The 14,057-nt window shown below is 41.5% G+C and overlaps 1 protein-coding gene across 6 annotated transcripts in view; it reads left to right on the top strand.

Moving 5' to 3' along the window:
* Positions 1-14,057, top strand: part of glur2a (glutamate receptor subunit 2A) — a 123,221-nt gene that overhangs the window by 46,404 nt on the left and 62,760 nt on the right. For all 6 annotated transcript variants that reach the window (XR_003220294.1, XM_005457612.3, XM_005457610.3 and 3 more), the window contains 4 exon segments: positions 601-743; positions 4,501-4,716; positions 5,519-5,673; positions 9,061-9,259. Coding sequence is in view for 5 of the 6 variants with exons in the window: in XM_005457612.3 (XP_005457669.1) it covers positions 601-743; positions 4,501-4,716; positions 5,519-5,673; positions 9,061-9,259 (713 nt within the window). In the remaining variant the exon portion in view is untranslated.

Raw genomic sequence — 14,057 nt, 5'->3', positions numbered from 1 at the left:
AAAATCTTCATATCAGTATCCTATATTGAGACCGACTGAAACTGGACATTCAGTACAGAATCCCAAAAGACTGATTCTGTCCATGTGGACGTAGTGTTTTCAGTGGGAGAAAGTGTCACTTGGATGAGTGATGAAGCATTTATCCAACTGACAACGCTACGTGCAGATGAACAAAATTAACCTTTTTTGGATTTCCTTGCCTGGATGATGGAGCATGCATTAAGACGTAAAATAAAGGAGTTTATAGATTACACACAAATGCTACTGCCAACATTTAAAGTAGCACCATGTGAGTGGCAAACTTTTCATTTCACTTCATTTAAAACTTTTCATTATTCATTCCTCTACTTGATCTGGACGAGATAAACTATTAATGAAAATAATTTATGTTGTTTGAAGTATGTGCCATGAAGATAGCTCTATGATACCACAACAGCATATGTTTTTCCTAACTTTTAAAACTTTTTCAAGACACATAAGGTGCTGTTAATTTAGAGTAAATTTGATATTAATATATGTAATATTCAATTACACTCTACTCTTGTGTCTCTTTATCTCATATAAGCGACTTTGTTGTTTGGCTGTTTTTACTGATGCAAGGTTACTGTGTCGACCTGGCTGCGGAGATTGCAAAGCACTGTGGGATACGCTACCAGCTAAGGATTGTGGGAGATGGCAAATATGGAGCAAGAGATGCTGAAACCAAAATCTGGAATGGTATGGTTGGAGAGCTGGTATATGGGGTAAGACTTTACACAGGGACAGTAAACAACAGCATATTTTATTTAACTTGAGCATGAGACAAATTAAATATTGGTGGTAGTGCAAAACAAAAATGGTGTGTGAGAGAAAACCACGTTTAAAGCAAAGTTTATAAATATTACTTAACAATTTCTATTCCATGTCTTAAGTACTAGATTTTAACTCTGCTGAATCTTTCTCTGAGAATTGCACTAGCACATTTAACCAAATGCCTGGAAATTTGTAGACATCAACCAACTGCAGCTGCATATTTCTTCATGGTGGTTTTACCTGCACGTCCTGCAGTGTGAATGACGCTCTAAACTTGAAATTTTCTTTACTTTTAATTAGATTGAAATCAGTATTAATAGTAATTAATAACATTCATTAAATATCTAAGTAACTGACCAAACACTGTAATCATTTAAGTTAGACGAGGCAGTGGCAGACAAAAGTGGCAGACTAAAATTAAGCTTTATGTAGCACAAGTTCAGAACATTTCCTCATATAAGATTAGCTGATTGTTGGGGTTTCTCTAACACTGTGTAAAAACTTTAATAATTTAGTGAGTTACAACGTATTTTTCTACAAATCCATTATATGAGATTCTTGGATGAGCCTCAAATAACCATAAAAAATATCATTTAATACCATCCAATACCCCATTTTAGAGATGAAAGGGAGAGGATGGGGTGGATTCCAGCTTCATCTCCCAGATTTATAGTTTTGTTCTTTTGTAACAAGAACCCAGACCGACAGACAGTTTTGCCAGCACATGACAGTTTTAATTTGTGAGAACAGTGGAGGGAGGCTTTTCAACCCCACTCCCAACTCCCCACTGACCAAATAAAATATGACCACCAGATTGGTCACAGCTGCCCTGCCAGCCTTCCTGGCACTGCCCCCTGTACCCACTGCACCACCCCTCCTCTGCAGTGCGCACACCAAACCCTACCACACCTTTAGTTTACCAGGAAGTGCCAATGAAAACACAATCTATTTAACAAGAGACCTGACCACGGCAGAAGGCATACAACCCAAAACATCTAAAAAAAAATGTGCAAAATAAAATATAAAATTATATTCACAACAAAAACATGAATATGCGGCAAACTTAAAATGATATGTTCTTCTTCCATATTCAAAGTATTCTGATGACACAAGTAATGTGGCATGTATAAGGAATGGACAAGAAGGAGAATATGGGAATCTTGCTGACACTTTCAGTGACTTTAACAAGCAAGGACTGATTGTAAACACAACAAAAACAAAGAAGATGATTGTAGATTGTGTAGTTAACAGGAAGAAACCTGCAGTAGAACCAGGCTCAGGGAGGCGTGACACCAGTTGGGTGTGAGGGGAGGAACACAGAACAAACATGCTGTGCAAGAGAGCCAGAGATGAAAATAACTAACAACTAGTGGTGTATAAACACATAGTGAGTGAAGAAGAAACATTCAGTGCATCATCGGAATCCCCCAGCAGCCTACACCTATTGCAGCATAACTAAGGAAGGACTTAGGGTCACTTAACTATATGCTTTATCAAAAAGGAAAGTTCTAAGCCTAATTTAAAAGGTAGAAGGAGTGCCTCTCTCCTAAATCCAAACTGAGAGATGGCTCCACGTAAGAGGGGCCTGAAAGCTGAAGGCTCTGCTTCCCATTCCACTTTTACATAGCCTAGGAACCACATGAGTGAAGTACTCTATTGGGGTGATATGGTACTATCAGGTAAAATATGGGTGTTGAAATTTGTCAGCTTTCTTACCAGATTTTTTTTTTTTTCATTTTCTTTTGACTGTATTTTTTTTCCACAATGTCACAACACTTTTCGAACTCGGTTTGTACTCGTTATATACCAAAATACAGTGGCTTGCAAAAGTATTCGGCCGCCTTGAACGTTTCCACATTTTGTCACATTACAGCCACAAACATGAATCAATTTTATTGGAATTCCAGGTGAAAGACCAATACAAAGTGGTGTACACGTGAGAAGTGGAACGAAAATCATACATGATTCCAAACATTTTTTACAAATAAATAACTGCAAAGTGGGGTGTGCGTAATTATTCAGCCCCCTGAGTCAATACTTTGTAGAACCACCTTTTGCTGCAATTCCAGCTGCCAGTCTTTTAGGGTATGTCTCTACCAGCTTTGCACATCTAGAGACTGAAATTCTTGCCCATTCTTCTTTGCAAAACAGCTCCACAACTGCCCTGTGACGGCCTCAGAGGTTGTCTAAGAGAATATTGGGAGCAACAACACCATGAAGTCCAAAGAACACACCAGACAGGTCAGGGATAAAGTTATTGAGAATTTTAAAGCAGGCTTAGGCTACAAAAAGATTTCCCAAGCCTTGAACATCCCACAGAGCACTGTTCAAGCCATCATTCAGAAATGGAAGGAGTATGGCACAACTGTAAACCTACCAAGACAAGGCCGTCCACCTAAACTCACAGGCCGAACAAGGAGAGCGCTGATCAGAAATGCAGCCAAGAGGCCCATGGTGACTCTGGACGAGCTGCAGAGATCTACAGCTCAGGTGGGGGAATCTGTCCATAGGACAACTATTAGTCGTGCACTGCACAAAGTTGCCCTTTATGGAAGAGTGGCAAGAAGAAAGCCATTGTTAACAGAAAACCATAAGAAGTCCCGTTTGCAGTTTGCCACAAGCCATGTTGGGGACACAGCAAACATGTGGAAGAAGGTGCTCTGGTCAGATGAGACCAAAATGGAACTTTTTGGCCAAAATGCAAAACGCTATGTGTGGCGGAAAACTAACACTGCACATCACTCTGAACACACCATCCCCACTGTCAAATATGGTGGTGGCAGCATCATGCTCTGGGGGTGCTTCTCTTCAGCAGGGACAGGGAAGCTGGTCAGAGTTGATGGGAAGATGGATGGAGCCAAATACAGGGCAATCTTGGAAGAAAACCTCTTGGAGTCTGCAAAAGACTTGAGACTGGGGCGGAGGTTCACCTTCCAGCAGGACAACGACCCTAAACATAAAGCCAGGGCAACAATGGAACGGTTTAAAACAAAACATATCCATGTGTTAGAATGGCCCAGTCAAAGTCCAGATCTAAATCCAATCGAGAATCTGTGGCAAGATCTGAAAACTGCTGTTCACAAACGCTGTCCATCTAATCTGACTGAGCTGGAGCTGTTTTGCAAAGAAGAATGGGCAAGGATTTCAGTCTGTAGATGTGCAAAGCTGGTAGACACATACCCTAAAAGACTGGCAGCTGTAATCGCAGCAAAAGGTGGTTCTACAAAGTATTGACTCAGGGGGCTGAATAATTACGCACACCCCACTTTGCAGTTATTTATTTGTAAAAAATGTTTGGAATCATGTATGATTTTCGTTCCACTTCTCACGTGTACACCACTTTGTATTGGTCTTTCACGTGGAATTCCAATAAAATTGATTCATGTTTGTGGCTGTAATGTGACAAAATGTGGAAAAGTTCAAGGGGGCCGAATACTTTTGCAAGCCACTGTATATGTCCTTTTTGTGCATGTTCCAGTATTCTCCAGGTACTTCATCCTGCAGTCCAGAGATATGGATGTAAAGTTAGGTGAAAGTCCTTACAGTGTGTAGAATAAAACACTATATGATCATATAGTTAAATGTGGCTTGTAGGCTAGAATCACTTATGTGATCACCACGACTGCCAAAGCGCTGTAGTAGCAGCAGCTCTTCAAGTCCATGAAGCAATCACATTGTCACTGTCACTGTGTCTCTATTTTCCAACAGAAAGCAGATATAGCTATTGCTCCCCTGACAATCACTCTTGTCCGTGAAGAGGTGATAGATTTCTCCAAACCCTTCATGTCTTTGGGAATCTCCATCATGATTAAAAAGCCACAAAAATCCAAACCAGGTGTTTTCTCCTTTCTGGACCCGCTGGCCTATGAAATCTGGATGTGCATTGTCTTTGCCTACATAGGAGTTAGTGTTGTTCTCTTTCTGGTAAGTAAGCCTGCTATTATATATTATGCATGTTTTGTTGAAACCCTCTCAGGTGCTATCCTGTTTTCATAAGTATCAGTGCCTAATATGGCTATGTTAAAAGAAGGCATAAATACTATGTTTGAAATAAGTGACACAATACCTACTGAGACTTATTGAGACTATTATGTATCATGTCTCAAAAAGTCTAGTTGAAGTTTGAAGTTCAACCTTCATTACCTCAACTTTTGGGTAAATTTAATAGAAAACTACAGTATTCTTCAAGACCAATAACTGGCTAAAAATGAGACTTTAAAGGGATCAAAACATATTTAACATACCAAGATAATAGATACTAAGACATACTAGGCTGCTTTGGTTTCCATAGTTACTTTTATATAGTAATATGCTCTTCCACTGTGTTCCTTCAGAATGGATTAAGGTACTTCATAATTCTAATATTCAAATGCCTAAACCCAGACACTGTGTTTCTAGTTACATGCATACATTTTTTTTATTCTGTTTCGATTCAGCAAGATTTTATATTTATGATCAATTGATTACATGTAATCTGATTCAACAACAAGGAGGTACACTGCAGAGGAGCAGTTTAGTTAAAAATGTGCCATTTCTTAAAGAGCAATTGTGTCTTTTTATGGCAGTATAGTTAGACAGAAGCCCCTCTTCACAGCCTAGCCACCTACTTTCTGGCTGGGCTTTTTGAAACAGTAGAAAAAACTGAAATGTCTTTTAGAAAACCATGTTATAACAATCTGTGTAATTTGTGTATTTCTCTTGACATTCTAATGCTTTGCTGCTGTAGGTATCCAGGTTCAGCCCTTATGAATGGACGCTTGAGGAGCCAGAAGATGGAGCCTTGCCATTAACCACTGAATCCACCAATGAGTTTGGGATATTTAATTCTCTTTGGTTTTCTTTGGGTGCTTTCATGCGACAGGGTTGTGACATCTCACCAAGGTTGGTAGGCCCTTGACATGTCATAGTCATATACAGTAATAGTTCCTGATGTTGTAATTAATATATCAATACACATTCACTGCCTTGTTAATCAGGAACTGAATAATAATACTAATTAAGGGCTGTAAAACACCCTCAGTTCTTATCATAGACTCAATGAGATGAGATAAACGTGCATTAGAAACTCTGTTCATGCTAAAATTGTTCTGTTCTACTTCCACCCTAATATTTTTACATTGACTTGTTATAGCATCATGTTAGTAATGTTAACTATGGCCATGAAGAGATGTATGTGGTCATTGTTAAACTGTGAGGCTGTTGCCACTGTAGCATTGACCCTGTAGCTAGCTGTGTTGGGCAAGTTACTGTAGCCTGCCAGCTGAAAATATTTTCTTTATCCACAATGACTTCTTGAAATTACCTAAACAAAATTGCAGAAACACCATAAAAAAAAAAAAAAATCCCCACTCCCCCCTACGGGCGGTCAATCCTTCAAGCTCGGGTCCTCTACCAGAGGCCTGGGAGCTTGAGGGTCCTGCGCAGTATCTTAGCTGTTCCTAGGACTGCGCTCTTCTGGACAGAGATCTCTGATGTTGTTCCTAGGATCTGCTGTAGCCACTCGCGTAGCTTGGGAGTCACCGCACCTAGTGCTCCGATTACCACTGGGACCACTGTTACCTTCACCCTCCACATTTTCTCGAGCTCTTCTCTGAGCCCTTGGTATTTCTAGACCGTCTCGTGTTCCTTCTTTCTGATATTGCTGTCATTCGGAACCGCTACATCGATCACTACGGCCGTCTTCTTCTGTTTGTCTACCACCACTATGTCCGGTTGGTTAGCCACCAACATTTTGTCCGTCTGTATCTGGAAGTCCCACAGGATCTTAGTTCGGTCATTCTCCACCACCCTTGGGGGCGTCTCCCATTTTGACCTCAGGACTTCCAGGTTATATTCGGCACAGATGTTTCTGTATACTATGCCGGCCACTTGGTTATGGCGTTCCATGTATGCCTTACCTGATAGCATCTTGCACCCTGCTGTTATGTGCTGGGTTGTCTCAGGGGCATTTTTACACAGCCTGCACCTGGGGTCTTGGCTGGTGTGATAGACCCCAGCCTCTATGGACCTTGTGCTCAGAGCTTGTTCCTGTGCTGCCATGATTAGTGCCTCTGTGCTGTCTTTCAGTCCAGCTTTGTCAAGCCACTGGTAGGATTTCTGGATATCAGCCACCTCCGCTATCTGCCGGTGGTACATACCCTGCAGGGGCCTGTCCTTCCATGATGGTTCCTCGCCTTCGTCCTCTTTCTTGGATTTCTGCTGCCTGAGGTATTCACTGAGCACGCTGTCAGTTGGGGCCATCTTCGTGATGTATTCGTGGATGTTCGTTGTTTCATCCTGGACTGTGGTGCTGACACTCACCAGTCCCAGCCTCCTTCCTTCCGCTTAGCGTACAGCCTCAGGGTGCTGGACTTGGGATGAAACCCTCCATGCATGGTCAGGAGCTTCCTTGTCTTGATGTCAGTGGCTTCGATCTCCTCCTTTGGCCAGCTTATTATCCCAGCCAGGTACCTGATCATGGGCAGGGCGTAGGTGTTGATAGCCCGGATCTTGTTCTTACCATTCAGCTGACTCCTCAGGACTTGCCTGACCCTCTGCAGGTACTTGGTGGTTGCAGCTTTTCTACCGACCTCTTCATGATTCCCATTTGCCTGTGGGATGCCCAGGTACTTGTAACTGTGCTCTATGTCTGCAGTGCTGCCTTCTGGTAGTTCGATCCCCTCAGTTCTGACTACCTTCCCTCTCTTTGTTATCATCCGACTACACTTCTCCAGTCCAAATGACATTCCGATATCATTGCTATATATCCTGGTGGTGTGGATCAGTGAATTGATGTCTCGTTCACTCTTGGCATACAGCTTGATGTCATCCATGTACAGGAGGTGGCTGACAACTGTTCCATTCCGGAGTCGGTATCCATAGCAAGTCTTGTTAATGATCTCACTGAGGGGATTCAGGCCTATGCAGAACAGCAGTGGGGACAGAGCATCTCCTTGGTAGATCCTGCACTTGATGGTGACTTGTGCTATGGGCTTGGGATTGGCCTCTAGTGTTGTACGCCACATCCCCAGTTCCTGATGAAGGCTCTTAGGGTCCTGTTGATCTTATACAGTTCTCTATATTTATATAGTTCATATATATATATACAGTGGCTTGCAAAAGTATTCGGCCCCCTTAAACTTTTCCACATTTTGTCACATTACTGCCACAAACATGAATCAATTTTACTGGAATTCCACGTGAAAGACCAATACAAAGTGGTGTACACGTGAGAAGTGGAACGAAAATCATACATGATTCCAAACATTTTTTACAAATTAATAACTGCAAAGTGGGGTGAGCCTAATTATCTGTATATATATATAACTGTATATATCCAGTGGGCTACTGGAACAAGAAGGCATCGGTGAGCAAGAGATGAAAATAGGCCATTGTTGGAATGCTACTATGCAAGTAACCCTTGGGGAAGGGGTTACATGAATAGGATGAGGGACCTATGGATGCTTTGTTACCCAACATCCACAATGACGGCGAAACAACTAGTAGCTCAGTGTTCCAACATTCGAAAGAAGGGGCTGCTCTCACAGCTAGAGATTGACGAGGTACAACATAAATGCTACGGCAAGGGGGAGCCAGGACTGCAAACCCTTGGCCTTCTCTCAATGAGCTTCATGATGTAGTCACCTGAAATGGTTTCCCTTCACAGGTGTGCCTGTCAGGGTTCATTTGTGGAATTTCTCTTAATGGGGTTGGGACCATCAGTTGTGTTGAGCAGAGATCAGGTTATTACACAGCTGACAGCCCTATTTGACAGCTGTTCAAATTTATATTATGGCAAGAACCAATCAGCTAAGTAGAAATGACAGCTAAGAGAAATATTAGTCCATCATTACTTTTAGAACTTTTAAAACCAAGAAGGAGACCTGACCTAAAACCCAAAGGAGATGGTTTGGGATGGAATGGACCCCAGAGTGAAGGCAAACAGGCCAACAAGTGCTCAGCATCTCTGGGAACTCTTTCAAGACGCTTGGAAAACCATTTCAAGTGACGACCTCATGAAATTCATCAAGAGAATGCCAACAGTGTGCAAAGCAAATCGAAGCAAAGGCTGTTACGAAGAAGCTTAAGTATGAAACATGTTTTGAGTTATTTCACACTTTTTTGTTTACTACATAATACATATGAGTTCATTTACAGTTTTGATGCCTTCAGTAAGAATCTACAATGTGTCAAATAATAACAACAAATGCCTCAACATGTATTGTAATTGAATGAATTTGTCATGAATCCTAGAACAGCTTAATTCGATTCATGTGTTTATGTGGGCAGGTCTCTTTCAGGACGTATAGTTGGTGGGGTGTGGTGGTTTTTCACTCTGATCATTATCTCATCATACACTGCTAACCTGGCTGCCTTCCTCACGGTGGAGAGGATGGTGTCTCCCATTGAGAGTGCTGAAGACCTGGCTAAGCAGACGGAGATAGCATATGGAACACTGGACTCTGGATCCACCAAGGAGTTTTTCAGGGTAAGGACTTTTAGTTTCAGCTGGACAATAAGAAGAGCCTGCTTCAGCGCTTCCATCCACCTAGAATGTTTATGAAATTTATTGTTTCAAATGGTAATCCTTAGATGAAAAGTTTTCCCTTGTATGGAGATTCCAATTTTAATTACTGAATGAAACATTTAATTAATTATTTAATGGCATATTTAATTAATTTGTTTTGGCTCTGCTAGCCCTTCATACCCTTGAGCTCAACTTAACTCTCTGGATTTTATTTTGTATAAATTTCTAGTCAATCTGCCCCTTTTTTAAGATTTTGGATGAGGGACAGCAATGGGGGAAAAGAGGTGCCAAATTATGTTTTGGGAAGCACAATTATCAACTCATTTGCATACACATAGTGAGTGAAGAAGAAAAACTCAGTGCATCATGGGAATCCCCACCAGCCTAGACAGAAAGTAGAAAGTAACTTGTTGAGGAACAATTCTTCTGTTTTTGAGAGGAGCGGCTACCTTACTGTAGTCCCTGAAGCGCCAGTAGAAATTAGCGAATACTAGAAAATGTTGTAATTGTTTCCACCTTTCCAGAACTGACCACTCAGCGACTGTCCGAATCTTGGCTAGGTCCGTCTTCACCTGCCCCCATTAAATAACAAAACCGAGGAAAGAGACTGTGGAGGCATGAAATTCACACTTCTGTGCTTTGACGTATAAGCGATTTTCTCAAAGCCATTGGAGGACACCGTGCACATGGACCTTATGCTGAGCTAGAGACTTTGAGAAAAAAGGAATGTCATCTAGCTAAACAAACACAAACTGATTGAAAAAAAAAATTTAGTACATCATTGACGAGGGCTTGGAATACCGGGGAAGTCGAGGGTTGGTTTATGCCATCCGCTAGTGATTCCTTAATGTATTCCTCCACTGCCTCCCTCTCTGGCCGAGAAAGATTGTACAGCGGACTGGAGGGGAGACCGGAACCAGGGAGGTGGTTAATAGCATAATCATAGGGATGATGTGGTGGCAGAGAAAGAGCCTTTTCCTTACTGAAGACAATTCTGAGGTCATGGTACTCCTCCGGGACCAGAGAGAGACCTAAGACGGTTGTGTACAGCATCTCAGAGGAGCTGGAAACTGAGAGTAGAGCTGAGTGCAAACAGAGAGAGTGACACGTTAAACTCCAGTTAAGTATTTGCCAGCAGTCCAGTCCAGGTGCGATTTGTGCTTTTTCAGCCAGGGAAAAACAAGGATAAGTGAGCTGTCTGGGGATGGAAACATGAAGAGGTCTCCAAATGCTGATAACAGAATCAACCTTTGGAGATTCACTTACCTGGATGATTGAGAATGCATCAAGACAGAAACATGAAGAGAGTTATTGTTTCCCAATGGTTGCTGGATATGATTAGCGGTTCAGTTTTGTGAGTGATATAGGCAAAACCTTGTTATTGACAGTGGAGACCAGTTCAGTTCAATTCAGTTCAATTTTATTTATACAGCGCCAAATCACAACAAAAGTCACCTCAAGACGCTTTATATTGCACAGTAGATAGCACAATAATAAATACAGAGAAAAACCCAACAATCGTATGACCCCCTATGAGCAAGCACTTTGGCGACAGTGGGAAGGAAAAACTCCCTTTTAACAGGAAGAAACCTCCGGCAGAACCAGGCTCAGGGAGGGGCGGGGCCATCTGCTGCGACCGGTTGGGGTGAGAGAAGGAAAACAGGATGAAAGACATGCTGTGGAAGAGAGACAGAGATTAATAACAGATATGATTCGATGCAGAGAGGTCTATTAACACATAGGCTACGTTCACACTGCAGGCAAAAGCGCATCAAATCCGATTTTTTTGACCCTATGCGACCCATATCCGATCATGCTATGACAGTGTGAACGGCGCAAATCCGATATTTTCAAATCCGATCTGGGTCACTTTCGTATGTGGTACTGAATCCGATACATATCCGATGTTTTAGAAAGCGACTGCTGTTTGAACGGTCATGTTTACGTCACCGACACAAGACAGAAGCCAATTATCAGCGCCGGAGAAGCGCCCGAGAAGACATCGCGAACGCTTCCTGGCCATCCGGTGTATTTGTCAGTGAAACTGTTGGGAACACAACGTTGGAGAAATGTGATCATTTTATTTGTACTGTATAATCTGCAGATTCTGACAGAAATCTGCAACTATCCTTTGAAGCACCGTGCCTCTAAAACATCAATAAGGATAATTATTAGGTTATTTACATTATTATGTAAATAACAAAATAACTTAAAGCAAAAATTGGGAAACGTAAAGTCCGAAGTCTTTATATTAACGGCCATCTGTCAAACAATACTGTTTGCTCTGGGTCTAAACAGAGCGCGTGGTGTGTGAAGTCTTTTTTTGCGCATGCGGGCCGCTTTGAGCGTTCACACTAGAGCGCGTTTGCTGTCGCATTTTATTTGTAGTGTGAACACGCAGACAAAAAAATCGGATTTGATCAAAAAATCGGAATTGAGCATTAAGACCTGCAGTGTGAACGTAGCCATAGTGAGTGAGAAAGGTGACTGGAAAGGAAAAACTCAATGCATCATGGGAATCCCCGGCAACCTACGTCTATTGCAGCATAACTAAGGGAGGATTCAGGGTCACCTGGTCCAGCCCTAACTATATGCTTTAGCAAAAAGGAAAGTTTTAAGCCTAATCTTGAAAGTAGAGATAGTGTCTGTCTCCCGAATCCAAACTGGAAGCTGGTTCCACAGAAGAGGGGCCTGAGTAGGCTCTGCCTCCCATTCTACTTTTAAATACTCTAGGAACAACAAGTAGGCCTGCAGTGTGAGAGCGAAGTGCTCTAATAGGGTGATATGGTACTACAAGGTCATTAAGATAAGATGGGGCCTGATTATTTAAGACCTTGTATGTGAGGAGCAGGATTTTGAATTCAATTCTGGATTTAACAGGAAGCCAATGAAGGGAAGCCAAAACAGGAGAAATATGCTCTCTCTTTCTAGTCCCTGTCAGTACCCTTGATGAAGCATTTTGGATCAGCTGAAGGCTTTTCAGCGAGTTTTTAGGACATCCTGATAATAATGAATTACAGTAGTCCAGCCTGGAAGTAATAAATGTATGAACTAGTTTTTCAGCATCACTCTGAGACAGGATATTTCTAATTTTAGAGATGTTGCGCAAATGGAAGAAAGCAGTCTTACATATTTGTTTAATATGTGCATTGAAGGACATGTCCTGGTCAAAAATGACTCCAAGGTTCCTCACAGCATTACTGGAGGCCAAGGTAATGCCATCCAGAGTAAGAATCTGCTTGGATACCATATTTCTAAGATTTTCAGGGCCGAGTACAATAACCTCAGTTTTATCTGAATTAAGAAGCAGAAAGTTAGCGGCCATCCAGGTCTTTATGTCTTTAAGACATTCCTGCAGTTTAACTAATTGGTCTGTGATACCTGGCTTCATGGATAGATAGAGCTGCGTGTCATCTGCATAGCAGTGAAAATTTATGCTATGTCTTCTAATGATGCTGCCTAAGGGAAGCATGTATAATGTAAATAGAATTGGTCCTAGCACTGAACCCTGTGGAACACCATAATTGACCTTAGTGTGTGAAGAGGACTCTCCATTTACTTGAACAAATTGGAGTCTATTAGATAGATATGATACAAACCACTGCAGTGCAGTACCTGTAATACCTACAGCATGTTCTAATCGCTCTAATAGGATATTATGGTCAACAGTATCGAACGCAGCACTGAGGTCTAGCAGGACAAGCACAGAGATGAGTCCACTGTCAGAGGCCATAAGAAGATCATTTGTAACCTTCACTAAAGCTGTTTCTGTGCTGTGATGAGCTCTGAAACCTGACTGAAACGCTTCAAATAAGCCATTCCTCTGCAGATGATCTGTTAGCTGTTTGACAACTACTCTTTCAAGGATTTTTGATATGAAAGGAAGGTTGGAGATTGGCCTATAATTAGCTAAGACAGCTGGGTCTAGAGATGCTTTTTAAGTAAAGGCTTAACTACAGCCACCTTGAAGGCCTGTGGTACATAGCCGATTATTAGAGATAGGTTGATCATATTTAAGATCGAAGAATTAATTAATGGCAGGACTTCTTTTTGCAGTTTTGTAGGAATGGGGTCTAAAAGACACGTTGATGGTTTGGAGGAAGTAATTATTGAAGTTAACTCAGAAAGATCAATTGGAGAAAAAGAGTCTAACTTAACATCGATAGTACTAAAAGTAGCTGTAGATAATATTACATCTGTGGGATGATTATTGGTAATTTTTTCTCTAATGATAAAAATTTTATTTGTGAAGAAGTTCATGAAGTCATTACTAGTTAACGTTAAAGGGATTGTTGGCTCAACAGTGCTCTGACTTTTTGTCAGCCTGGCTACAGTGCTGAAGAGAAACCTGGGGTTGTTCTTATTTTCTTCAATCAGTGACGAATAGTAAGATGTTCTGGCTTTGTGGAGGGCTTTCTTATAAAGCAGCAACGTGTTTGAGAATTATACCACGGAGTCAGGTACTTCGGATTTGAGGCCTTAGTTTTCACAGGAGCTACAGTATCCAGAGTCGTACGTAGTGAGGAGGTAAAATTATTAACAAGATAATCGACCTCTGTTCGAGTAGCGTTCAGATAGCTGCTCTGCTCTATGTTGGTACAGGGCATTGAAGATGATAACAGTGGGTGGATTATATTCTTAAACTTAGTTACAGCACTTTCAGAAAGACATCTACTTTGATAAAGTCTACTCTCCACTGCTGTGTAATCAATTATTGTAAATGTAAATGTTATCAGGAAATGATCAGACAGCAGAGGGT

This window comes from Oreochromis niloticus, linkage group LG6 (assembly GCF_001858045.2).
Source record: "Oreochromis niloticus isolate F11D_XX linkage group LG6, O_niloticus_UMD_NMBU, whole genome shotgun sequence".
Lineage (NCBI taxonomy): Eukaryota > Metazoa > Chordata > Actinopteri > Cichliformes > Cichlidae > Oreochromis > Oreochromis niloticus.
The sequence above is the reverse complement of the archived record's forward strand: the minus strand, read 5'-3'. Positions and strand labels throughout refer to the sequence as shown.